The sequence below is a fragment of the Zootoca vivipara genome, chromosome 12 (assembly GCF_963506605.1).
Source record: "Zootoca vivipara chromosome 12, rZooViv1.1, whole genome shotgun sequence".
In the NCBI taxonomy this organism is placed as follows: domain Eukaryota; kingdom Metazoa; phylum Chordata; class Lepidosauria; order Squamata; family Lacertidae; genus Zootoca; species Zootoca vivipara.
Genome location: NC_083287.1, coordinates 29,100,859 through 29,126,923, shown reverse-complemented (window position 1 = coordinate 29,126,923; position 26,065 = coordinate 29,100,859). Strand labels below are relative to the sequence as shown.

Genomic DNA, 26,065 nt, shown 5'->3' with positions numbered 1-26,065 from the left:
TCACCATCTGCAGTGATCAAGGAGCCCAAGAAAGTAAAATCTCTCACTGCCTCCATTTCTTCTCCTTCTATTTGCCAGGAGGTGATGGGACCAGTGGCCATGATCTTGGTTTTTTTGATGTTGAGCTTCAGACCATATTTTGCGCTCTCCTCTTTCACCCTCATTAAAAGGTTCTTTAATTCCTCCTCGCTTTCTGCCATCAAGGTTGTGTCATCTGCATATCTGAGGTTGTTGATATTTCTTCCGGCAATCTTAATTCCGGCTTGGGATTCATCTAGTCCAGCCTTTCGCATGATGAATTCTGCATATAAGTTAAATAAGCAGGGAGACAATATACAACCTTGTCGTACTCCTTTCCCAATTTTGAACCACTCAGTTGTTCCATATCCAGTTCTAACTGTAGCTTCTTGTCCCACATAGAGATTTCTCAGGAGACAGATGAGGTGATCAGGCACTCCCATTTCTTTAAGAACTTGCCATAGTTTGCTGTGGTCGACACAGTCAAAGGCTTTTGCATAGTCAATGAAGCAGAAGTAGACGTTTTTCTGGAACTCTCTAGCTTTCTCCATAATCCAGCGCATGTTTGCTATTTGGTCTCTGGTTCCTCTGCCCTTTCGAAATCCAGCTTGCACTTCTGGGAGTTCTCGGTCCACATACTGCCTAAGCCTGCCTTGTAGAATTTTAAGCATAACCTTGCTAGCGTGTGAAATGAGCGCAATTGTGCGGTAGTTGGAGCATTCTTTGGCACTGCCCTTCTTTGGAATTGGGATGTAGACTGATCTTCTCCAATCCTCTGGCCATTGCTGAGTTTTCCAAACTTGCTGGCATATTGGGTGTAGCACCTTAACAGCATCATCTTTTAAAATTTTAAATAGTTCAGCTGGAATATCATCACTTCCACTGGCCTTGTTATTAGCAGTGCTTTCTAAGGCCCATTTGACTTCACTCTCCAAGATGTCTGGCTCAAGGTCAGCAACCACACTACCTGGGGTGTACAAAACCTCCATGTCTTTCTGGTATAATTCCTCTGTGTATTCTTGCCACCTCTTCTTGATGTCTTCTGCTTCTGTTAGGTCCTTACCACTTTTGTCCTTGATTATGGTAATCTTTGTACGAAATGTTCCTTTCATTTCTCCAATTTTCTTGAACAGATCTCTGGTTTTCCCCATTCTATTGTTTTCCTCTATTTCTTTGCATTGCTCATTTAAGAAGACCCTCTTGTCTCTCCTTGCTGTTTTTTGGAAATCTGCATTCAGTTTCCTGTATCTTTCCCTATCTCCCTTGCATTTTGCTTGCCTCCTCTCCTCCGCTATTTGTAAGGCCTCGTTGGACAGCCATTTTGCTTTCTTGCATTTCCTTTTCCTTGGGATGGTTTTCGTTGCTGCCTCCTGTATAATGTTACGAGCCTCCATCCATAGTTCTTCAGGCACTCTGTCCACCAAATCTAAATCCTTAAACCTGTTCCTCACTTCCACTGTGTATTCATAAGGGATTTGATTCAGATTGTATCTTACTGGCCCAGTGGTTTTTCCTACTTTCTTCAGTTTAAGCTGGAATTTTGCTATAAGAAGCTGATGATCTGAGTTACAGTCAGCTCCAGGTCTTGTTTTTGCTGATTGTATAGAGCTTCTCCATCTCTGGCTGCAGAGAATATAATCAATCTGATTTCGATGCTGCCCATTTGGTGATATCCATGTGTAGAGTCGTCTCTTGTGTTGTTGGAAGAGAGTGTTTGTGATGACCAGCTTGTTCTCTTGACAGAACTCTATTAGCCTTTGCCCTGCTTCATTTTGAACTCCAAGGCCAAACTTGCCAGTTGTTCCTTTTATCTCTTGATTCCCTACTTTAGCATTCCAATCCCCTGTAATGAGAAGAACATCCTTCTTTGGTGTCATTTCTAGAAGGTGTTGTAGGTCTTCATAGAATTGGTCAATTTCACTTTCTTCAGCTCCGGTAGTTGGTGCATAAACTTGGATTACTGTGATGTTAAAAGGTCTGCCTTGGATTCGTATCGAGATCATTCTGTCATTTTTGAGATTGCATCCCATTACAGCTTTTGCCACTCTTTTGTTGACTATGAGGGCCACTCCATTTCTACTACAGGATTCCTGCCCACAGTAGTAGATACGATAGTCACCCGAACTGAATTCGCCCATTCCCTTCCATTTTAGTTCACTGATGCCCAGGATGTCTATATTTATTCTTGTCATCTCATTTTTGACCACATCCAGCTTACCTCCACTCATGGTTCTTACATTCCAGGTTCCTATGCAATATTTTTCTTTACAGCATCGGACTTTCCTTTCGCTTCCAGGCATATCCGCAACTGAGCGTCCTTTCGGCTTTGGCCCAGCCGCTTCATCAGCTCTGAATCTACTTGTACTTGTCCTCCGCTCTTCCTCAGTAGCATGTTGGACGCCTTCCGACCTGAGGGGCTCATCTTCCAGCGTCATAACTTTTATATGCCTGTTGTCTTTGTCCATGGAGTTTTCTTGGCAGGGTTACTGGAGTGGCTTGCCAGTTCCTTCTCCAGGTGGATCACGTTTAGTCAAAACTCTCCACTATGACCTGTCCATCTTGGGTGGTCCTGCATGGCATAGCTCATAGCTTCTCTGAGTTATTCAAGCCCCTTCGCCACGACAAGGCATTGATCCATGAAGGGGATTGATCCATGAAGGGGATCCATGAAAGATAAACACTGACATTGTAAGCCGTCAAACGTTACATTGAATTCTATGCCCTAAGAATATGAATAGACTCTTTTAAGTTGCACATTTTGCTTATAGCTAAAACGGGGTTGTCTTAAGGAACAGGGCTGATGCTGAAACATGTTTATGGGTTTTTTAAATGGTTGTGTTTTAAAATTCATTATTCAAAGGCTTTTGGTGTCATCAATACCTCTTTTGGTTAGCATTGTTGCTAGGTCAACACAAATGTGCTACAATTTTGTGGCATTCAGCAACTAACCAGTGTTACTGGACTCTGCATGTTAGAAACATTGCACTGTAAAACATAAAATGCAGGTACTAAGTATCTGAAGATTTATTTCTATGTAACTTTTCTTTCTGTTTCTCTTAAATTAGACTGGATTTGCTAGTGTTATTATAATCAGATACCTATTCTAAAGAAAACTGCACTATGCTGTGTTGAGATGTAGTAGTGTCCTTATTATTGAACAGGACAACTTGGGATGTATGGTGCCAATCTGCTTTGTATTTGTATTGCTATTTGCAACAACTGCTTTGTGTAATTCATGGTGGGTTGCTAGCCGTATGTTACTGGATATGACTTTAAAGTTCTGCATTTGCAAATGCTGAAGCGAATGATGAAAAGGTTGAAGAGATCCTATCCTGTCAGGAAATAGGTGTGTTAAACTTGAAGAAGTGGTTCTAGAAATGTTCAACAAGAGCGAATGCTTGAAAATTTAACAGCTGAATTCATATTCTGTACGTATTAGAGTAGCAATAGTGGGGTAGTTTTTTTTTACTAAAGAGATGCTTAGCATTCATCTTGCTTTATATCTGAGCTATCTTAGTACTAACATAGGCTTGAACCAAAAAGAAAAATGATACACACACCTCTCCAACTGCTGTCATTGCTCTAAAGCATATTTTTAACTAATATGTAGAGATGGATACTGGTGGCGTGGAGCAGTACTCTTGGAATCTGTGCCTCAAAGCATCTGCTTCTTGTTGCTGCATTTTAAAAGAGAGCTAGTCCATAGCTTTTATGGTGGTGTAAAATCCTGAACTGGTTCAACTGTTTAAAGGCATTCCAATTAGGTATTCAGATGCCCATTAAGAACAATCCTTTACTGCTTCATGTGGAAATTTTATATATCTTTTTATAAAGTCACGATACCTAGCATTGCCAGCATGTATACAAAATTTACTTGCTTGCTGTTTTTTAATTGTATGCTATGTGAATAATTCTGTGGGCATTGTTCCAGGGTACATGTACAGTATAACTGAGAGAGGTTTTTATTTAACCTTTTGCAAAACAACATTTGTGAAGTTTTCTTTACATATTAAGTTTATTAATAAAGATTTCTTTTTTAAATATATTATTCTCAGAGCTTTGATTCTCTACAGTGACTTACAAATATGTAAAAATACATTTTTCTTTAGCTCTTCATTTAGACAAGCCCAGGTCCTCTCCCCCCCCCCCCGTGTTCATTGTAAGACTTCTGCAGGCCAACTGATAAGATTCCCTCCTCTGCAGGTAGGCGCAATGTAATGAAATTGGACGTGCATGCTAGGCTTTGTAAATAGAATGAGATTGACCCCCAGCCATTATCTCATTTATCTGATTTACATGGTAAAATCAGGATCTACAGTATTGATTAGAGCATAATTAGCTAATTATGAGCAGGAAAATACAGACTTATGTGGGGTTTGAGCACAGCAGGCTGAAGTGCTGAAAGATTTCCAAGGGCATGAGCAGATGGAGATCACTTTATTAAAGAACAAAACAGACGTGTTTCAGGTATGGAAGTGTCTAATCAACTTTTCCTGCTGGGCTGAGATACTTGACCTCAATTCAGTATTTTTGTTTGTGAAAAAGTCAGCTGCTAATTTTTTTTAAAAAAAATATTATTTAACCTCTCAATCTGACTGAGACAAATAGTAGAGCTTTTTCGCCTTCTGTTTCTCTATCCAGTTTACAGTGTTTACAGGGCTATTGCTTCCATAAGGCACGGTGAGCCTCTTGGGTCAGTCAGTGGCTTGGGAAGGGTAGTGGATCATACCCAGCCACCCCTGCTGCTAGGACATCTCCAGGACTGTCCAAAGGGGATATGTCTGCATCTCTGCCATTGTGCAGCAGCTCCATCCAAGAAAGAAAAGACTAAGGTTGGGTTTGGGTGTGCCTGCCAGCACCTGCCGTTGGGTTGCAGTAGCAAACATAATAGAAGTTCTAACTTATTCATAAACTTGAAATAGTATATTTGCTGCTGCACTGAAGCACCCAGTGGCAGTCCTAGAGGTGTCCTTGGCTGTTTTGCACAGTCTTTCTAGTGGTTCATTGGGAGGAGATGACCACCCAAAAAGCTTGTCAGAACACCTGTGCTGCCACTGTTGCAATGGAAAAATGGGGGTGGGGGAGGAAGCTACAGTGGCATTTGCTTGTCTGCCTCAGACATCGCCGTATCTTGGGCTGGTTGTGGTTGTTTAAAACTAGAATTTAACAACTTGGCTGACTATCTGGCATTAAGGATAGAACCGATTTAGTTCTGATTTACAGTATCATGTTTAATAGTTATTGAACCAAATACATTGTTTTAACCTTTTCATCTCATTTTTTTTTCAAAAAATAAGAAACAGAGGGCTTAAATCTTGTAGCCTGAACTTAGCTACGTGTCAACTGCAACCCTAGGAAAAATGCCTAAAGCAAGTTACATTATCCTACTGGCATTAGTTAAACACCATCACAGCAGTATTTGAAATTAAGCTGCCAGCATTCAGATGTTTGAGGTTTGCGACTCTCTCAGAACAGAGAGCTGTATACCATGCAGCTAATGGTCTGGTCTGCACATTACAGTAAGCCATGATTTGTGACAGAGGTGGGGAGCCTCATGCTTAGTGGCCAAATGTGGCCTTCCAAGTCCCTTGAAAATTTCCTTAGGCCATAACCTTCACTGACCCTGCTTCTCACTCTTAGTGTTTTTGCTTAGCTTGAATGCAGCCTTGAACCCTGACAGTGCCTTCCTCTTGTCTGTGTGAAGGACAGAGGGGAGGAAACTAGCTTACTGTACAAAGCTAGAAATTTCATTAGTTGCTCTGCCACCTTTTCCTGTGGTCCCATCCACCACTGATATGTGCGTAGAAGGAAATGTGGGCCTTGATTTGAAAAAATAAATTAAAAATCCCACCCCTGATTTATGGCTTACTGTGAATGAGCAACCATCACTTCTGCTTCTGATGTGCCTGCAATGCTAAGCTAGTTTCCTTCCCATCCACTGTGACAACAACAGAGACGGGAGAAGCTAAGCGGGGATTTTCAAGCAGTGTGCACCAGCACTTTGCTCATTCACATTAAACCATAGTTTACTTTTAACAATGACATGCAAATCAGACCACAGTGGAGTGTGGAATGAAGCACTTTTGGGAGCAACCTGTGCTTTTGCCCTTCACTCGAAAAACATTTCTCCTCTGATGCATTTCTTCCAGTGGGTGTTACTCTCAGGGCTCTACCATGAGGAAAAACATCTGAACTGAAGCAGCAAGCTGTCTGGGTGGCAGAAATTGTCAGGGAGAGTGTGGGTTCAACTTTCATCTCTTCTACCCATTCACTCAAAATAGCTTCCGCCCCATCTCCTGCTTCATATTAATAGGGCAGAAGAAATTGCTTCGTCCACCAGGGACAAATATGGCTGTATCATATCAGATTTTGTAGGCATGGTTCGGACATAACTGTCTCAATCTAATGAACAAATGGCTGTGAAGACACAGGTTTTTTAAAGCCATAGTTTCTCATTAAATCAGACAAGTATGGTTTAACCTCTCGAGTGCAAACTACAATATAAATGGGGAGTCTGATCCTGGTTCACACATTATGAAGGAATGAGTGGTGGTGGGGAGCATGTTCCTGATCAAATAAGCTATAGTTTTTTTAGACCAAGAGGGTTATGTCTGGTCTGTGCCTATGGTGAATGAACATGGTATGATGAAGCTGCCATTGCCCATGATGTTCACAGTAATTTCTTTGTCCAATTTTCAGGTTTTTGTAGTGCTTCAAAAACCTATTTTCCCAAAGAGAACAAGACAGGGAAAAATAAATAAATCTGTGCACCATATGGGCAGCGATGGCTCTATCATGCCACCTTCAACTCTCCAGGAAAGAAGCACCCAGGTCCTTAATTTATTGTATGTGTTTACTTCAAATGTCTTGTTCTCTAACATATAAAAGAAACTGGTTGAATTTGGAAAATGCACCAGCTCTACCAGAAAACAAGCTGGCATTTAAAAACTGGTGGGTGGGGGCTAGTTTTCAACTTTAAGAACTTTATATATAAGTAACCAGCACCCTGACAATTCTGATTTGGAAATTGTCTAAAGTCTCCACACTTGAGTAATGCCTCTTTGAAACCATGCCATAGTTAGCTTTATTATGCTGTTTGTTATATTTATGTTGAAAAAATATGATTTATGCCACTGTATTTACAGTTTTCCCTTTACAAACATGAATTTCCTTTGTTTCTTCAGCAACTCTTAGGCATTGTTGTTCAGTGTAAACTATTTCTTTCATTCTTTAAAATATTTTTTTATTGCATCTTTTGCTTGTAGTCCCCATGATGGCTTGTTTTTACCATGCTTGCTAGTTGTTACAGCAGATATTTCAGCTTTCTACAGTGTTTCTAACTTTTCTGGGAAAGGATGAGTTCTGAGGAATACAAGTGCTTTGAAACTTTGGAGGTTCACATGTGTCATTAAAGTTTAAAAACAAGCCATGGTTTATTGTGAAATCATACTAAACCATAGTTTGTTTAGAATGAGCGTTTAGCATGGCATACAAACCACACTTATATTTTGATTTGCTTATATTTTTGAATCACTTTCCTTCTTGTGGTGGCATCAAGAGTCACCTCGGCGGGAAACAACAATATTGTGAAGTTGCACCGCGAAAAATGTTTTCCTTGAGGTTTAATCTAAGCCGTTGATTTGTTTGGAGTTTGGTAGCTGGGAAGGAGGAGTTCCCTTCAACCAGGTTGGCCAGTAATGCTTTATAAGCTAGCTATTCCCTGTACTATGCACCCCTCTTGATTCACCTTAGACGTATTTGCTCTGCTCACTTTTTCATTAGGCTAGCTCCTCCAAGTGATGAATAATCAGAACCTTCGCATAAGCAGAACAGTGGTGCTGTTAGGCCATTTCAGACTTTGTCTTAAATGATACTGTGTATAATTTCCCGCACTTTAATATGGGATAAGCCAGTCATCTTGCATTGTGGCTGGGGGGAGGGATGGACGGACGGACGGGGCTTCCTGCTCATTCTTCTGAGTGGGAATTTCTCTCCCTAATAGTATCATTGGTACATTAATAAACAACATTTTTAAAAAGCAGAGGTTCTCGAGTAACTGGGATTTTGCCCTTCCTGACCATTGTTTGACATGTAGAAAGTGCATTGCTAGTCCCCTTGTTCAAAATTCTTAGATTTATTCTCACATAAGATAAGCAAATCTTTTTGTTCAGGGGTAACTTTAAGGAGTGGGAGATGTATTCTGTTAGCTTTTTTCCCTTACAGTCTCTGTCATGAAGTACTTACTTTAATATATGTTAAATTGGGTTAATCTGTATATAAATGTGGTTTTAAATGCTATCTGTCAGTGGTATAAAATCAAATTGACATTTAAATTTATTTATTTGTTAAAGTATCAAGCCTTATGTTTATTTTGCTAGTTCCTTATGTGACAAAATGGAATTAAATTAGTTTTTAAAATGCATGGTGAAGTGAAGGCAGCTACTTGTGAAAAAATACGTCTCAGTTCAATGTAGTTACTTTTCTTCCTGTTAGCCGCTGCCATATAGTCTACTATATTGTATAATGTAAGTGTCCTTTGAGCTAAGCAGTGTAGTTTTACTTGAAATGAGAGCAACAGAGATCAATGGGATTTACACACAAAACAGGGCACAGGATTGCAGCCTTTTGACAAAACAAACACACCACTTCTTATAAAGATGTTTTTTTCAGAGGTATTGAGGCAGTCTTCAACAAGAAGAACTAGGAAAACTGTTTCAGTATTTTCTTCGTTCTGGCTTATTTATTTGTCATTCTTGTTTCCTACCCATCCTCCCAGAATGGAGTTCAGGGCAGCTAACAATATAACTAAACAACACAGATAATACAATACAAGTAATTATCTAACATCTTCAGAAAAACAGCAGCAGCAAAAATTTCCAGTATAGGTCCTAAAACCAATGAAGCCCAGTAGGTTTTCAGAATATTCCTAGGTGTGGTCCAGGTGGTGGACTTGGGTGGGAGTTAAGTATAGTGCCATCACTGAAAACATCCTCTCTTATGTTTCTGCTTTTCTCACCTCTCCAACAGGTGGGATGGTGAGCAGGAAGCATCCTACAGATTGTAAATACTTAGCACAAAACATAGCTAAGGTTGAATCTTAAAACCTAAAAATATTTGAAAGCCTTCAGAGTACAAATTATGTTTCTGCAGATACTTCTTTACAAAATCAAATTGGGAGGGAAAATAAGTCAACATGCAGTAAACAAAAGTGAGGGAAATGCCGTAAGCACTTCTGTCCTTATCCAGAATCTCATGTGCTGCGATACTTATTTATTACATGTCGGGGGCTGCATGCCATCTTTACTTCATCATTACCAAATGGTTTACTGTACTTCAATTAATTTAGAAGTGTGCAGTCGTACCTTGGATCCCGAAAGCCCTGGAACACAGACATTTTGGCGCCCGAACTCCGCAAACCCGGAAGTGATTGTTCCAGTTTGTGAACGTTCTTTTGGAACCCGAACGTCTGACAGGGCTTCTGCGGCTTATGATTGGCTTTTAGGGGACATCTGAAGGCAGCCCTGTTTAGGGAAGATTTTAATGTTTAATAGATTGTTGTATTTTACTGTTTTGTTGGAAGCCACCCAGAGTGCCTGGGGAAACCCAGCCAGATGGGTGGGGTATGTACAAATAAATAAATAAATAAATATTCCTGCAACCAATCAGAAGCTGCAATTTGGTTTCCGAACATTTTGGAAGTCAAACAGACTTCCGGAATGGATTCCGTTCGACTTCCAAGGTATGACTGTATCACTACAAAGCATTTGAATTTTTTGTAATGCCATCTACAAGATTTGGCCTAAACAGTCAAATCTGGATTTAGACACTTGAATTTGCCAATAAATCTGCCATGGACTCTATCTAGTTTGTCTATGAAGATTCCCTTCTTGTTCGGGTCTCCCATCAGCATATTCACCTATGCTTCAACATACTGTAGATCAGGGGTTCCCAAACTAAGGCCCGGGGGCCAGATGCGGCCCAATTGCCTTCAAAATCCGGCCAAGCGGACAGTCCGGGAATCCGCATGTTTTTACATGAGTAGAATGTGTCCTTTTATTTAAAATGCAACTCTGGGTTATTTGTGGGGCATAGGAATTCATTCATATATATTTTCAAAATATAGTCCGGCCCCCCACAAGGTCTGAGAGACAGTGGACCGGCCCCCTGCTGAAAAAGTTTGCTGACCCTGCTGTAGATGGAAAACTTTTAATGCACAAAGCAGAATTATTTGCAACATTTTAGCTGCTATAGTAGTCTTAATACAAATATATTTCTGGACTTTGCGTGTTCTGGTTGTGTTGATAACCCTTATTTTATTTTCTATGGATTTGAATTTGATATTGAATATTGAAGAAATGTATCTCTTTCTAATGTAGGTGCGATGAATGCAGGCTCTGCTATCATTTTGGCTGTTTGGACCCTCCCTTGAAAAAGTCTCCAAAACAAACTGGTTATGGATGGATTTGTCAAGAGTGTGACTCTACATCCTCCAAAGTAAGTTAAAAAGTATTGTGAAAATGCAGAAGAAGTGAATGTTTAGAAGATATTTTTCACAACTCATTGCAGGTTTATATGTGAATATATATATATATATATATATATATATATATATATATATATATATATGTATATATGAATAATAAGGGCTTACTTCAATCTGCTGCTGTTATTTTGTTTTACTATTTCAATAATAGGAAACTGCATAGTTGATTGGTTTGATAAAGAGTATTTCAATATTTTAAAAACTATTTTCTAGTCCAAAATTATTCAGTTTTGTTGTACAGTCATTTAACTGTTGACTATTTTACACTTTTAACATTTACTGATTGTTTACAGGGTATAGACCAATGTTAGTATTACTCTGATGTGACAATGAAATTGATGGACTAATTTAACTTAAGTCCATTCATTTCAGTGGATCTGCTCTAAGTATGATTTAGTTAGATATCACTAATTTGGTATTGCTATGCCATTTTAAACAGTCTATATTCTATATATTTTATTTCATAATTAATCTGCTTTCTTCTAATCTGTAAAAACATTTAAAAGGACAGTGGGCATTTAATTGGGAAAAACGTTGTGAATATACTTAGATGACCAGTGTACAGTTTATATAAATGGTGATGTTGAAACTGTCTGTATGCTGAAAGGGAGACTTGACCAGTATACTGTTTAAAAGATATATTTACTAAACTTATTTGAATCAGTAACTATAGAAAATCCAGAAGGCAAAAATGTGTTTTTAATTTGCAATTTTCTTCTACAAATTAAAGAATAATTAGTGTACTGCAAAGCCAGTTATTAATAAAATCAGTCTTCCTTAAGAAGATACAATTTTGGTATAGAATAATTTAAAGTTCACTGTGGCTTAGACATCTGAGCCTTTAAAAAAGCACTTGAAAGCAGTGTTCAGTGTCTGGATGAGTTAAAATAGATATACAAATCTAGACAGCCCATAAAACTAAAACAGGTTTTCTATAGTATGAATTTTAATTGTCTGTTAGTCACTGAGGACTTCTTGCCAAAAGCATTATATCTTGAAGATCTTTGATATGACAAAACTGTAGATTGTTGCATTGTTTTCAGCGTGGGCCAGTTTAACTCCCATTTAAATGAGCAAACGGTACCAGAAAAATTGTCTTATGAGGACTCCTTGTGGCTCTGTTTAGTTACATCAAGGTTGTCATTTTAAGGCAATGTTTTAGTCATTTTGAAAAACCTCATTATCTTCTGTACAATCTGTCTTGCTTTAAGTGAAATAACACCTTACTTTAAGTGAAAGTTGTTTTTCAAGAGCTTAGGGATTTTTTTTTATTAATGAAGCCTTTTAGTACATCTATGCACAGTGTACTTTTAATACCTTATGGGTGCTTGTGAGTTCTGCAAAGACTTGTGCTTCCTCCAGAGAATATTATTACCACAGGCACACTGATATTTCTAGCTGGGTTAAAACCAGGGGAGAGTAGCAGGAGGGAGGCACAGGAAGTTGAGTGGCCACATGCATTTTCCCTGAATGACTGAGAAATGAATTACAAACTACAGTTGCCAACACCTTCACTTTCTTTCCACCTGTACATCCTATTTTCAGTAAGTGTTATTTAGGTGCTAGAGCAGTGAAATAGCACTGGATTTTTAGGTTTAGCCAAAGCAACCTTCTCCTTGTCAACAGAGAAATCAGATTTGGAAAGTATTTTTGAAAATCAAGAAGGGAAAGTTAAATGTGTTCTCTTTCATCTAAAGCACTAGCCCAGTGAAGGCCAAACTTGGCCTTCCAGCTGTTTTGGAACTACAGTTCCCATCATCCCTGACCACTGGTCCTGTTAGCTAGGGATGAGGGGAGTTGTAGTCCCAAAACAGCTGGAGAGCCAAGTTTGGCCATCACTGCACTTGCCCAATGTAAAACCTAATGTAAATTAACAATTACTAACAATATATTGTTAGAATAGACTCATCTCTGACTTTCTTTTGAATGGAAATAATAACAATAACAATAACAATAACAATAATTTATTATTTATACCCCGCCCATCTGGCTGGGTCTCCCCAGCCACTCTGGGCGGCTTCCAACAGAAGAATAAAACACAATAATCTATTAAACATTAAAAGCCTCCCTGAACAGGACTGCCTTCAGATGTCTTCTAAAAGTCTGGTAGTTGTTTTCCTTTTTGACATCTGTTGGGAGGGCGTTCCACAGGGTAGGCGCCACCACCGAGAAGGCCCTCTGCCTAGTTCCCTGCAACTTGGCTTCTCGCAACGAGGGAACCGCCAGAAGGCCCTCGGTGCTGGACCTCAGTGTCCAGGCAGAATGATGGAGGTGGAGACGCTCCTTCAGGTATACTGGACCGAGGTCATTATGTGTATCATTCAAGGAAAACTAAGCCTAGACTTAGTTACCAAAGGTTACCCTGTCAAGATTCTCTCCTGTACAAGTGTATAACTAAAAAGGGTATGCATATTATTTAGTACAAACTGTAGCCCTGTGTTCATGATGAAAATATCAGTATCAGTGAGCCACTGATTGTTGCTTGTGTCTTGATAAATTTAAAAATGTGATTTTTCAGATATGGACAAATGTTTTTTATTTAGAGGTGGTAAACATTATTAAATGTTTATATTTTTCACTGATATAGACGGCATACTTTTGTTCATAATACGCCAGGCAGCTCTCCTGCAATCTTGTCAAGTTATTTCCCCACCAGCATAACATATTCCCATATTACCCCAGCTGTCAAATAATGACAGTGACTTTGCTTCAGGGCACGAGGGCAGCATCTTTTCTGCTAGTAATAGCGTCACTTTTATGGAATGGGTGATACTTACCACAAAGGTCTGACAAGCTTTCTCATCTCAACAAAGTTGGAGAAAATGTGTTTTAAAAAAGAAATACACCCCCCCCCAAAGAATATATGCATTTCTATAACTTCCCCTCCCTTTCTTTCAAAAAACAAATACTTGGTTTTTTACAGATCTGCTAACTTTCAGTGTTCTCATGATACTGAGTAGATGATATATTCGCTTCACTTTTAAGAGCCAGTTTATTTACTTTCTCAAGCATTTGTTGTCAGATGTGTATATAAATGGCAGAGCAGTCTTGGAAATAAGTCCTACTGTGTTCAGTGGCGTTACTCTGAGGTAAGCCAGCCACTTCATGGAAAATTTCTAACACAGAGTTAAGTACTGAAGGAAAGGCTCCGCTTGCACATGTATCTGTCAGCAAGCTAGAGTAAGAGAGAATATCGCTCTATTTATGTATTTTTGACTGTGGTTTAATAATTTGCCGTTAATTCACCTTTCTGACTAGCCGCCTGTATGTGTAACTATGCGTGGGCATCATTTAAAAATAATCTATTACAGCTAAGCTACTTCATGGAGCACTAACTGAAAACCCTTTGAAAAATTAATGCATACAGTTTTTAGGAGAAAAGTAATATTTTGATGGGTCTTACAGAGAGTACATTATAGATCCTTATCTGACTTGTTGCAGTCCACATGGCCAAACACCTAGCCCACATTTGGGCTGCTAAAGGCCACATTGCTCCAGTTATCTCTCTTCATCCATTGGGCACAAAACTGGGCCCTGCCAGAAGGTGGGAAATTATACTTAAGGGGCTAGAAATATATGACTTGTCAGTCAAAATTAACATTGTTTTGCATTCGTATTTGAAATTATGAAAGGGCTTTTCTTGCTGTTTAGTGCAGGTTACATGCAGCATTGATTATTTCACTACATTGTTAGAATACATTTAATTGGCCCTCTAATATACTGTAAGTGGGTAAAGATTAAATATTTTATGTATCCTTTGTTCTTAGAATAGGCATTCTTGGTTTTCTGGAATTTGTTCCAGTGTATTTCAAATCTAAGAACTTAACTTGATAGACAACTGTGAGATGTGAAAAGCTTTTAAAAGCACAGGCTGTATTGCACACGTTTTAGTTTTAGTCTTAGTCAAACTCTACAGATATGTAGTAGATGATGCTATCCACTACAGATTTTATAAAATAGCTAAAAAATTGAATACTAATAATTGTATGAATTTATATAATTGGGCATCAGTATTTTTTTAAATTTCTGGTTTTATTAACTTCTGTTAGAATAAAGTAGAAACATCGAGGTGCAAGTCCTTCCTGATCTGTATTGATTATTCAGTTTTCACATTAAAAAAGAAATGGAGATGATGCAGAGGTAGGGAACAGGATGTGTTCACTGCCCACATGTCTTAAGGTCCAAGAGATGCAAGTTCCATGGATGGGATAATTGTGTCTTGGCTGTTTGTATGGTAGGCAGATGAGGGAGTACTACAGTCACCGCACTTTTCCTCTGTTGTCTCTCTACTGTACAAAGAGCTTTGTAGTGACAGCCAGATGCCTTGGAATTGGTATATGGGTCAGTTTCAATTTCACATCCAGCCATAATGTGTTGCACATGGAACTTTTGGTGCCATGGGCCATTCAAACTAGTAATCCTTATTGGCAGCATAACACCTTTATAACCAAAACAGCTTTCTTACTGAACTCTTAGCACAGGGATGGGAAACATGTCCTCCAGATGTTGCTGGACTACAACCGCCATCATTCCTGACCATTTAAAAAGGACACTTAATATTTAAAAACTTGTATCCCCAGATTACAAGATTTCTATGTGTCCAGGATCTACAAGGCAAAAGTTGTCTCCAGGCCCTGATGTGAGTAGTCCTAGGAATGTAGGGACTTTATTTAACCTTGCTGCCACCAAAACAGCCACTTTTTAAAACAAACCCCCCCCCCCCAAAAAAACCCAATGTTCAGTAGTTCTAGTCCCAGTGGTTTCTGGTGTTTCTTCATTAATGGGGTAGCTCAAAGAAGTCAAAATTTTCATAAAGTTACTCTATGACTGTTCACTTTGGATCTGACTGAGTAACCAGTGTGCTGTTTGCAAAACCCTTTCCCCTTAGCCTTAAGACTTCAGATATGTAGGTCCTGAAAAGAGCGTCTACTAAAAGGCTGGAGCAGCTGAGCAAAATATAAAGGAAATAAAGAACACACTTGCCTCATCCCTTGAGATTAACTGGACCCATTTTACTCTGTAGGTGAGGGTGCACAGTGGTAGAATTTTAACAAATTACTGTAGTCCAGTTGATAATGGCATTTGAGAGGACAACTCTTTCTAGCTCACAGAATAAATATAGCTGGCTTGATGATATACCTGAATGAACAGAAGGCCTATAGGATAGCACTGCATCCAGCTTGGTCTCATATTCCACAGTCAGTTTCAGTTCTGGTTCTGAATAAGGGAACATAGGTATTCAAGCCCTTGGACTGCAATAACCTCCAAAATAAGAAAGTAGGCTCGCTGCTTCCAGAGCCAATACAGACATCTGTGTATAGAAATACTTTGATTTGCCCCTTGCCATATCCTTCTGGAACTGATCATGAAGATACTCTGTTACCATCTTCATACACAGCAACCTGGCATGTTGTTGTTTGTTTGCAGCAGTTACGCCTATCTTTTATTCTGTGTTTGGTTTTTGGCAAAAAAGAAAAAAGATACACTTCTTTGGTGGAGACTTAATTTCTCACATCAGCTGATAATCTTCCTTTTTTGTGATTAAATTAACCTTTGCTATGACATATTAGGATGAAGCATTCATTCTCTTCCTGTTTCTTTCCAGTAGTCCTCCACAGTCTTGGAATCTTGAGGTTTTGCTCATAGTTAACAAAGTGTGTGCTTATCTTTCTCCCATTGAAACCCATGCAGCTTAAAAGTGCTTAACTGGATCTTGCACTGTGCTTTTCATTTCTACTAACTGCAAAATGCCTTATGTGTTAAATATAGGGTGAAGTGGATGGAATGAAACACAAGTATCAGGTAACTGTTAAAACATGTAAAATCAGATCTCTGTTATGCACTTCAAATGATAGTGGTTGCTGGCAAAGATACATACATTTACGTTAGCATGAATACTTAAAAACAGCTTTTGAAATAATGCTGATGATTTTGCATTATGGTATCGTATGTATATAAGAGCGCACATCCTTAAGATAATTGTGCATGCAGTGCAGTGTGGAGCCAGGAGAGATTACATTGAGTGGAGATGAAGCCAAGTACATCTTTTATTACTGGCACAGTCATATTTTGCAGTACAAAGAAGCCCGTGCCATGAAATGAAAAGGAGCTTGCTTCAAGGAATAAAATAGGAGGAGCTATTGTAGGGCAAGGGTGAGCACATGTGTCTGCTACACATAGGCAAATCCTGAGATTTGTGGCTGAAGCCCCTTTGCTTGCAAGATGCTGTTGGTCATTGCAAAGTTTCCTAAACATTTTAGGCAGACTTCCCTCGCCCCACCCCAAGGCTCATGGGTGATTTACCATACATATGCATCAAATATGGCTGCATCCTTTTGCTTCGACATACTACCATAAGGAACTGAAATCCATTAACAGGCTAAGCTTCAGCTTTTCAACCAGATCATAATCTCCTACATCCCAAAGCTGCATGCCTTCCATTTCTGTAGAGCTTGTGTTACTTGGGGAATTACCTTGTGAAAATGCCTTCACTGAGACACATGAACATTTGCATGGCCTTGTTTACCATTAATCATATTTCGTCAACTTTACCTAGTGTACCTAAGAATTGTGTTTCTCCATGCCATGTACTCTCAAGAGTCAGACAAAACCAGCCGGAGCCTAGTACCTTGTACCTGGAAGGAGATATTTGATCACATAGAATAGACCCAGCTGAAGCACAGTATTGTCCATGTCCAGCTATGGGTTTGTGCTAATGAGCAAACGTTTGAAATAGAATAACTGCTAAACTGAATCTTCCAAGTATTCACTCAGCTTTAGTTGTGCTCTGTCTGACTTGGCCCTTAACCCCTAAGTTCTGTGCAATAATGATGCTTTGAATGTATACCCACACACACATGCTTAGTGAGTGCTCTTGTGATTTTGACCTAAACACCAGTAATTTTTTTGCACCAGGGTCCCTTTCCAGAGACATGGAATGTTAACATTGTAAAAATTCAAGTGCAAACTTCTGAGGGTCACATCCTACTATGGTGTCAGACTGTATGCAGAAGGGTCAGTCATGTCCTATTCCTCAAAGAAGAGCTGGCAATTCTAAACTATCATCATAATGGAAATGGAGCCTCATATTGGAGAATTTGCAGCTGCTTTAAAAGCGAATGAAATCTTAGATGGCATCCAGTGGCAGTAATAGTTCCTGTTTATTCAGCACTGATCAAGCTGCATCTGGAATATTGTGGCTGGTTCCGGGTGTCACATGTGAACAAGAGCAGTGACAAACTGATGTGTGTTCTGAGAAGGGCTTCCAGGATGGTGATGGGTCTGGGAAGTCCTATGGAGGGGGGGAATTGAAAGAGCTGGGTAGAAGATTAAGGGTAGTCATGATAATGATCTTTAAATATCTGAAGAGCTGTCGTGCAGAAGAAGAAGCAGATCTGTTTTCTGTTGATTCTCAACTTCTGTATATACTTAAAGGCATGTGTGTGGGTGTGTTTGTAACATCATTAGCCTGTGACTCCTGTAGCAGGAAAATTGAAGCCACCCATCGGCTACTATTTTAATTTTCCACAATGCCCCAGAGATAGCTAAATCAGAGGTATTATGGGAAGGAAATTGTAGTGGTGGTTTCAAATTGCCTGTTGCTGACTGCAGCACAACTGCCACCTACAAGATACAGTGGTACCTCGGTTTATGAACACAATTGGTTCCGGAAGTCTGTTCATAAACTGAAGCGTTCATAAACTGAAGCGAACTTTCCCATTGAAAGTAATGGAAAGTGGATTAATCTGTTCCAGATGGTTCCGCGGAGTACTCAACCTGAAGCGTACTTAACCCGAAGCATGGGTGTAATTGGTTCCGGAAGTCTGTTCATAAACTGAAGCGTTCATAAACTGAAGCGAACTTTCCCATTGAAAGTAATGGAAAGTGAATTAATCCGTTCCAGATGGGTCCGCGGTGTTTGTAAACCGAAAATTCATAAACCGAGGTGTTCATAAACCGAGGTTCCACTGTAAGTGCTCTGGGACCTGCTGTCGTAAAAGAGAGCCCACAAAAGGGCACTTTTCCAGGATTCCCTAAAATCTGAAGTCCGCCCTTTTCTCACATCCTATTTTTCTGGGGATGTAGAAAATTACAAATGGATATAGCTGTTTTGACTGTCAGCAGACACTCATTCCCACTTTGAGCAATGAAGGATCGAGTGCCCTTTGCAGCAAATGCCACCACCTGCATAAATTAGAAACACAGGTGTGGGGGAAGAGAGATGGTACAGGAAGCCAGGTTTGGTCACAATGCCTCTAGTTGGTGATCCATTTCTAGATAGTACTCATTATTTCTAATCTTATTTAAATTTTCATTTTATTTTATGGCTTCTTTCTCATGTGATATACACAATATGTGGCCAACAGCTCTCCTTTCCTTTGGTCCCATAGTTAAGGAAGCCAATATTTCCAGAGCAGCCACACCTTTACAGCCTTTTCATTTATCAAGTTTGATAGCTAGAACATGCATTTAGATTCACTTCTTTAATCTAATTTACTTGCTTGTAAGATTCTTTAGACTACATGCTTTTAAATGAGTGTACTAATAATTAAGGTCTCATGCTGACAATAGAATTATAAGCAAATTTGCCAACAAATTGTAGTTCACCATTACTACTTCTTATTAGCAACCTGTGATTGCAAAGTTTGGTTATTATTTACTTAATTACAAGAGCCCATATTAACTTTAATAGAATGACTATTGGAAAAATAGATATGGCTCTTTTACTTAGAACCTTCCTCATAAACTGTTAAATGGCTACAAAACTTTGTACTTACTATGTAGAACACGAATGGCAATTTCAAATACAGAGTTTTCCAGGAAGGAATCATTTGCCAAAAAAAAAAAGTGGTAGATGAATATATATGATGCTAAGGTTTTCCAAAAGTTTAGCCCTTGAAAAATTGAGCAATTATCCTACAAGCCTTGGAAGATGATATATTGAAATATTTCAAAGATCTCATTATAATGAATTTTTTATTTAAAAATGCAGTTGTGTGCATTTTTTCATACGACATTTTTAAATGCATCAGTGTGGAAATTTGGATGTATTTGTTTTCTTTTTAAAGACATTTAGCAAGCACTAGTGATAGTGATTGGCTGCCTTTTGTTTGGTATTTAAAGTAGCAGCAGGATGATTGAGTGTAAACGAAGGGTCTAGATGGAGATCATCTGTGAGGAATTCCTTGGTGTGGGAGATGAGCCATTATGGTGATATCTCTTGTGACAATCCCAGCAGGAAGAACACTGATCCATACAGCTATAACCTCTGGCAAGAAGTCTGGAAGTAGCAACAAATTGGATTGGAAAGCAAGATTGTTTTATCATACCATCTCATAATCATTTTTACCATTGGCTGTCGTCTTTGTGTACTACATAGTGCCTAACAGCCATCTCCTATTCCTCTACCATTTTTTACATGAAACTGTTTTCTATTGTACTTAACGATTTAGTAGGAGATTGCAGCAGAAAGGACTTCTTTCTTTTTTCTTCTTTTGGCGATCACTTGTAGCCAAGTAAGATTGCCTTCCATGAGAATGGACTTAACAGTGAGTCCGTAAGTGACTGTGGAGGCCAATTCTGGATCCACATGTCCTTCCACAGTGGGGACATAGGTTTCCGGGCAGGAGTGGATCACAGTGAGGGTTCACCAAATGTGCCTTCCTCTTAGCTCATTTCTCATTTTTGCCCTGAGTTCGTGTTTATATTAAAAACTTCTGTGTTGAGTTGGGATCTCCACATTTCAGGGATCAGATTGATAACTTCTGATGTCTGCCTACTAATTCAAGATAATTCAGGGGTTGAATACAGAAGGATAAAGAGACACCAATACAGTATAAAAGTAAAGCAGTCTACCAGTTTTTAAAAGCAGGTAACCAATAATATATACGGTAATACAACCAACACATTAAACAAAGCAAAGACATTTCAGTTGTTAACAGCAGATGGTGAATGTTGTATAAAGCTTCAGTGCTTATTTGAGAGTGAGGGGAGATTACAGTGAATTTTATTTTTATTAAGAAACATTTTCACATAGCACTAAAAATGTAGTTTGATTGTACAGTCGTACCTCGGGTTGTGAACACCTCGGGTTACGAACAACCCGGGTTACGAACTTCGCAAACCCGGAAGTATTTTCGCTGCGCGCGTGTGCACAAAAGCACCGCACGCCTTTGCGCATGCGCGAAAATAGCAAAAATAGCGCTTTGCGCATGCGCAAAACGGAGGTTTGGGCCCTTTTCGGGTTACGAACTTTTCGGGTTACGAACTGCGACCCGGAACGGATCGCGTTCGTAACCCGAGGTACCACTGTATAAGATTAGGTAGTACTAGAGAAGGTTTAAGTGCTGCACTTGAAAATAAAAATATACTAAATTGCACTCACATCTTTGCAAAAGATGGCAGGGGATTTCTGGATTGTTCCTATTGGTGTGTAGAAGGGAAGAGAACCTCAATTACTCTATTTATACTGTTATTCCAGCTAGAAGTTACTTCTTAAAATTGCTTGCACAAATAGTTAACAGGTGAATATAATTCTAAGTGCATTATAATTAATTCTCCCCAGAGACTGCACAATTTTTTGTGATTGTTGTAGCTGACTTTAAAAAATATCTTCTCTAAATCCTGAAGACGCACTTGCATTGTTAAATTCTGGCAGCAATTAAATTTATCTCTAGCTTTTCACTAAACATATCTATGGTAAAGGATGAAAGTGATTATGTGGTTCAGTGGTTTGAAAACTCCTTTGGGTATGTTTGGAGAGTCTTGCATATTTTGCATCCTCTGCCTTGAAAGGTTTATATGCACCAAATAGCTGCAGAAGCTTTGTCATATTTAGCTACCAGAAGTTACTAGCTGAGCAGCTACTTCCTTAAGAGTTAACTTGATTAGCAGATTGAAGTAACAAGTACTTCAGCAAGATATCTGCAAACTGCATTCGTTAAAATATAGTATATGTAATTTTGCTAAATGCATCTAAAATACTTTAGCAGAAGTGGAGCATACGCAAATTTGGCCAGCTTGCATTTTAGTAATTAGGATTGGCACCTCAGGATTCAATAAGTCTGAAATGGACTTCAGATGGTAAATATTAGAGGCCTCCTTGACTATGAGTTGCCCAGAAATATATATTAGTCTGCTTTATGTACTGTGTACTCTGCAAATGTCCAGTACCAACCATTTTAAAATGGTGGAAAGGGCATGGAAGTAATGGTTTAACTTAAGCAAACAACAACAATTACAAGGAGAAGGGGACAGCAGAGGACAAGATGGTTGGACAGTGTTCTCGAAGCTACCAACATGTCTGACCAAACTGCGGGAGGCAGTGGAAGACAGGAGTACCTGGTGTGGTCTGGTCCATGGGGTCACGAAGAGTTGGACACAACTAAATGACTAAACAACAGCAACAACAGCAACAACAATAAAATATGCTAAGAGGAAATTTATCTTGTTATAGCCCAAACAGCAATATCCATACACACATGAGAAAACCCATTTGAAGAAGTACTATGGAAACATTATAAATATGTTTTATGCAGCAAGCAATGTCAAAGCAGAAAAATGTGATGAGAGAAGGTCCATAAAATCACAGGTTAGTAAGACAAGCAGAAAAAGCAGTAGGAATAAAGAATAAAGCCTTCAGAGTGCAGTAATGGGCATATAACAATAGATGAGAAAAGGTATTGGAACAATGTGTAAGGTTACTGCAGACGAGATCAGGAGTTTCAGTTAGAGATTAGGATGGTGTGTGTTAGGAAAATTAGAGCACATAGCAGCATGGCACCAAGTTAAAAATGGAAAATACTAATAGATGGCAGAGACAACTGACAAAGATTATCTTAGTAATAGAAAAGCAGGGGAAACTGGGATATGGGAAATTTAGAATTGTGGGTAGAAGAAGATAAGTCATCTCAAGTTTAGTCCTATCTAGTTTAGTCACCCCTAAACATGTTGCTGTTTCTTGGTTCTGTATAAATAGGCAACTACAGCATGGGACCATCTCAAACTCTAGCTTAAGAAGAACTTAAGATATTCCTTTCCCTTTTCCCAGGAAGAAGGTTTTTGCCTTGTATGAATATTTAGTGGGTCAAGTGAGTGCTTGCCCATACTTTCTCCCAATACGGTTCCATACAAGGGTGCAGAACAATGCACAATGTTGTTGAAGTATTTCATTATCCTAGGTCTGGGCCACTATCATAGGGCTATTTTTGCAAACACTTTTTAGTTTTTTGTCTGGAATACGAAATGCATCCAACAGTTTAAGTGGAAATGTATTTAAGATTGCGCTAATCAGTAGGGGGACAGATAATAAAAAAGAAAGGGCTGAGTTCTCAGATTCATTTCATAGATATAACCCTACGTAGCATGGATACAACTGTGGGCAGAGCCCATCTTAAAGCATTTCCAGTGACTTAGCAGAGTAGCGCTCTGCATAATTTTCAGTGCCTGTAATTTACAAAGAGTGAAGAATTTCTGAGCTTTTGAAGCAGCACTAGTTTTGACCTTTCAGTTCCTGTGAGCTCAGCAAAAGGTTGCTGATTAATTTTGCCCCTTAAACTGTGGTAGCTGGGTTCTTCATTCCTTTTTTAATAAACAGGCCCAATTTTAATGCTGCTGACTTAGATGTAATAAAATATTCTTTGTGCTAGGCTTCCACTGTATTAATAAAAGGATCTGTATTAGCAGTTTACAACTAAATGGCATTGGAACATTCAGCTAGCTTGCATTAAATCAATTTTATAGGACGACTGCTTTGTCTTGTCTCATACCTGGTATTTTTCAACCTTATAGGACAAACCTGTTTCTAAATAAGCATAGAAAGAAGGTTGTAAGTAACACGTTTTGGAAGACCTTTCCACAGAAAGATCATTTACTTCCAATGCTTGTTTTTATTCTTAATACCGTAAATAAGTGTGACAACCAGAATAATAATAAAGCTGTTACCCAGTGTGGAGAAGAGATCAATTTACAGCAGAACTGTAGTACTCTTTTCTTCTTAATGAGGCATAGTCAAAATGTGCAACATTAAATTGAGTGACAAGTGTTGGCATGCGAGCAGTGGTGGAAAAGGATGAACTGAAGTCCTACAGACAGTTGCGCAACTTTGGCATATCTGTTGGCTATATGGTTGCAATGTCTGCTTATACTACGTCATTGCCACATGTCAATTTATCATACCTCAGGTGCAGGCCCATACCATAGCTGCCAAGTTATCCCTTTTTTAAAGGGATTTTCCCTTATCCTGAATAGGCTTCCTCGCGAGAAAAGGGAAAACTTGGCAGCTATGGCCCATACAAAACTCCTTATTTGTGGCTTGAAGAAGCATCCACAACAGGGGCGTAGGAAGATAGGGGCAGTGGGGACGGGCTGCCCCGAGCGGCGGGCTCCAAGGGGCGTCATCGCGGGCGGCCGTCCCACCCCCGGAACGTGTGTCACACCCCTCCAGGAGGCGCGCCATGCCCCCGGAACGCACGCCACGCCCCCGGAACGGGCGCCAGCCCCGCCCCCAGGGGCCGGAGCATGAAGCTCCACCACTGATCCACAACAAATGGGAGATCTGTGGCTTCAAATTTGGTTGCCTATGCAGGCCATTCATCAGAGGTTCTCTTCAGAGTACTTCTTCCAGTAGAAATGCAGAGGTTGGCTGCAGGAGAGAGGACCATTTTCAGTAGCCCATTACGGAATACTTTCCCCAAGAAAGCAAGCCTGGCACTACATTGCCCTCTTTCTGGCACCAGATCATGATTTCTCTTTACCCCCAACATTTAATTGTGGATGCTTTCTTGTCTGCTTCTTGCTGTTGGCTAGTTCGTTTTTAATGGTGGGTCATACTGTAGTCATGTGAAGGGTTGTAAGTTTTAACTTTCTGGATATTTATGTATGACTATTCTTGGTTAGTTTGACTCTTTGTTGTATGTATTTTGTATGCCTTTGCTGTATTGATGTAAGTTGTCTCAAGAACCTAATGCTGTATGGTGATGAATGTATAAAGGAATAATAATGATGATGATGATGTACCATCCATGGTAGGCTAAAGCCAAACCTACAGTAAGTGTACTTAGTCAGATGTGTGGAGGAATATAGCTTGCTGCCATTGGTTCATCAATCACTCAGGCCTCCAGATGTTTTGGGACTACAATTCCCACCATCCCTGACCACTGTCCTGTTAGCTAGGGATGATGGGAGTTGTAGTCCCAAAACAGCTGGAGGGCCAAGTTTGACCATGCCTGGTCTACAGAGATGGCAGCAGTTTTTCACAGTTTCATAGAGGAGTTTTTCACAGCCCTACCTAGAGATACAAAGGATTAAACCTGTGGCCTTTTGCATGCAAAGTGATAGACCTTTCCTTGAAATCAATCATACATTGATAGTTGAAAAATTGATTGGCTTCACATGATCAACACATGTTTAAGCACTGCTGTGTCTAGCAGATATCTGGAGACTTGCCCTTTTAATGCTAGAGTGGAACTTTCCCAGGGGTAGTGCAGTGACGAACTTACATATCTCTTCCAGTTAGTTTCCTCTTTGGACATTACTGTGGAACTAAAAAAAGTGTAAATTGAAGCCGCTGTCCATCTAGTTTTTTTTAAAAAAATCACAAAAAATTATACCATTTGATATTAAGGGGGGGAATTTCATAGCAGTTTACAAATTTTAGTACTAACTGCTTGTTTTTTGTTCCACATATCTTAATATAAGGGAATCAAAATAAACCAGTGCCTCCTTATTTTCATCTGAACAATTTTGTAATAGTATACAGTAGAAAAGGATTCTCATGAATGTCCTTCAAAAATTATGTCAGGAACTGGGAGCAATAGAGTAGGCTGTAAAATGAACTTTCAGAATATTTTAAACTGAGATAACTAGTGCTAAAAAAAGTGGTAACTCTTTTTCCATTATCCTTCCACTTTATAAGAAATGGTTTCATGCCATTTCTTTCAAGAAAGGACTTTTTCCCATTATGTGATTCTAAAAATGAACTACTGTCTTCAGCTTTGCTGTTTTTAAAAGTCTTTGTTAGTAACTTTGGTTCCCAATTCATTACTGCAGTCAAGTAGTTCAGAGCCTGGTGCAGGAGATAAACCCTTTGCAAATGAAGACAGCATCCATTTTCCTTATACCTCAGGCCACACTGAATTGATTGCGGTAATAAAATGACAGCACCTTGTAATATACTGACGGATTTTTAATTTGAAAACTAGCTCGAGTCTGATTCAAAGCTTGTTTAAAGCTAATTTATGGCTTGCGTAATTTTCATCCGAATCCAGGGTAAAGGATGATGTATGAAAACTGATAAGAGTTAACATAATATATTCAAATGTATCATGTTGCAGAGAGAGAATTTTTTTTTTCAGAAGCATCAATGTTTTGTTTTGTTTTTAAAGAAGTATGTTTTGTGTTATGTACAAATATGAATGTAAACAGTAATTTGAAATCCCATAACGTTTATTTTATATGTATCCATTTTATGTTTGTAAGACTAATAATAATAATAATAATAATAAT

The 26,065-nt window shown here is 39.1% G+C and overlaps 1 protein-coding gene across 5 annotated transcripts in view; it reads left to right on the top strand.

The window, feature by feature from the left end:
* PHF14 (PHD finger protein 14) overlaps positions 1-26,065 on the top strand; it is a 131,895-nt gene that overhangs the window by 72,560 nt on the left and 33,270 nt on the right. For 3 of the 5 annotated variants that reach the window (XM_035130109.2, XM_035130111.2, XM_035130108.2), the window contains exons 17-18: positions 10,395-10,512; positions 16,331-16,363. In XM_035130109.2, coding sequence (XP_034986000.1) covers positions 10,395-10,512; positions 16,331-16,363 — 151 coding nt within the window. The remainder of the gene's footprint in view (positions 1-10,394; positions 10,513-16,330; positions 16,364-26,065) is intronic. The other 2 variants (XM_035130112.2, XM_035130110.2) reach the window with 1 other exon arrangement.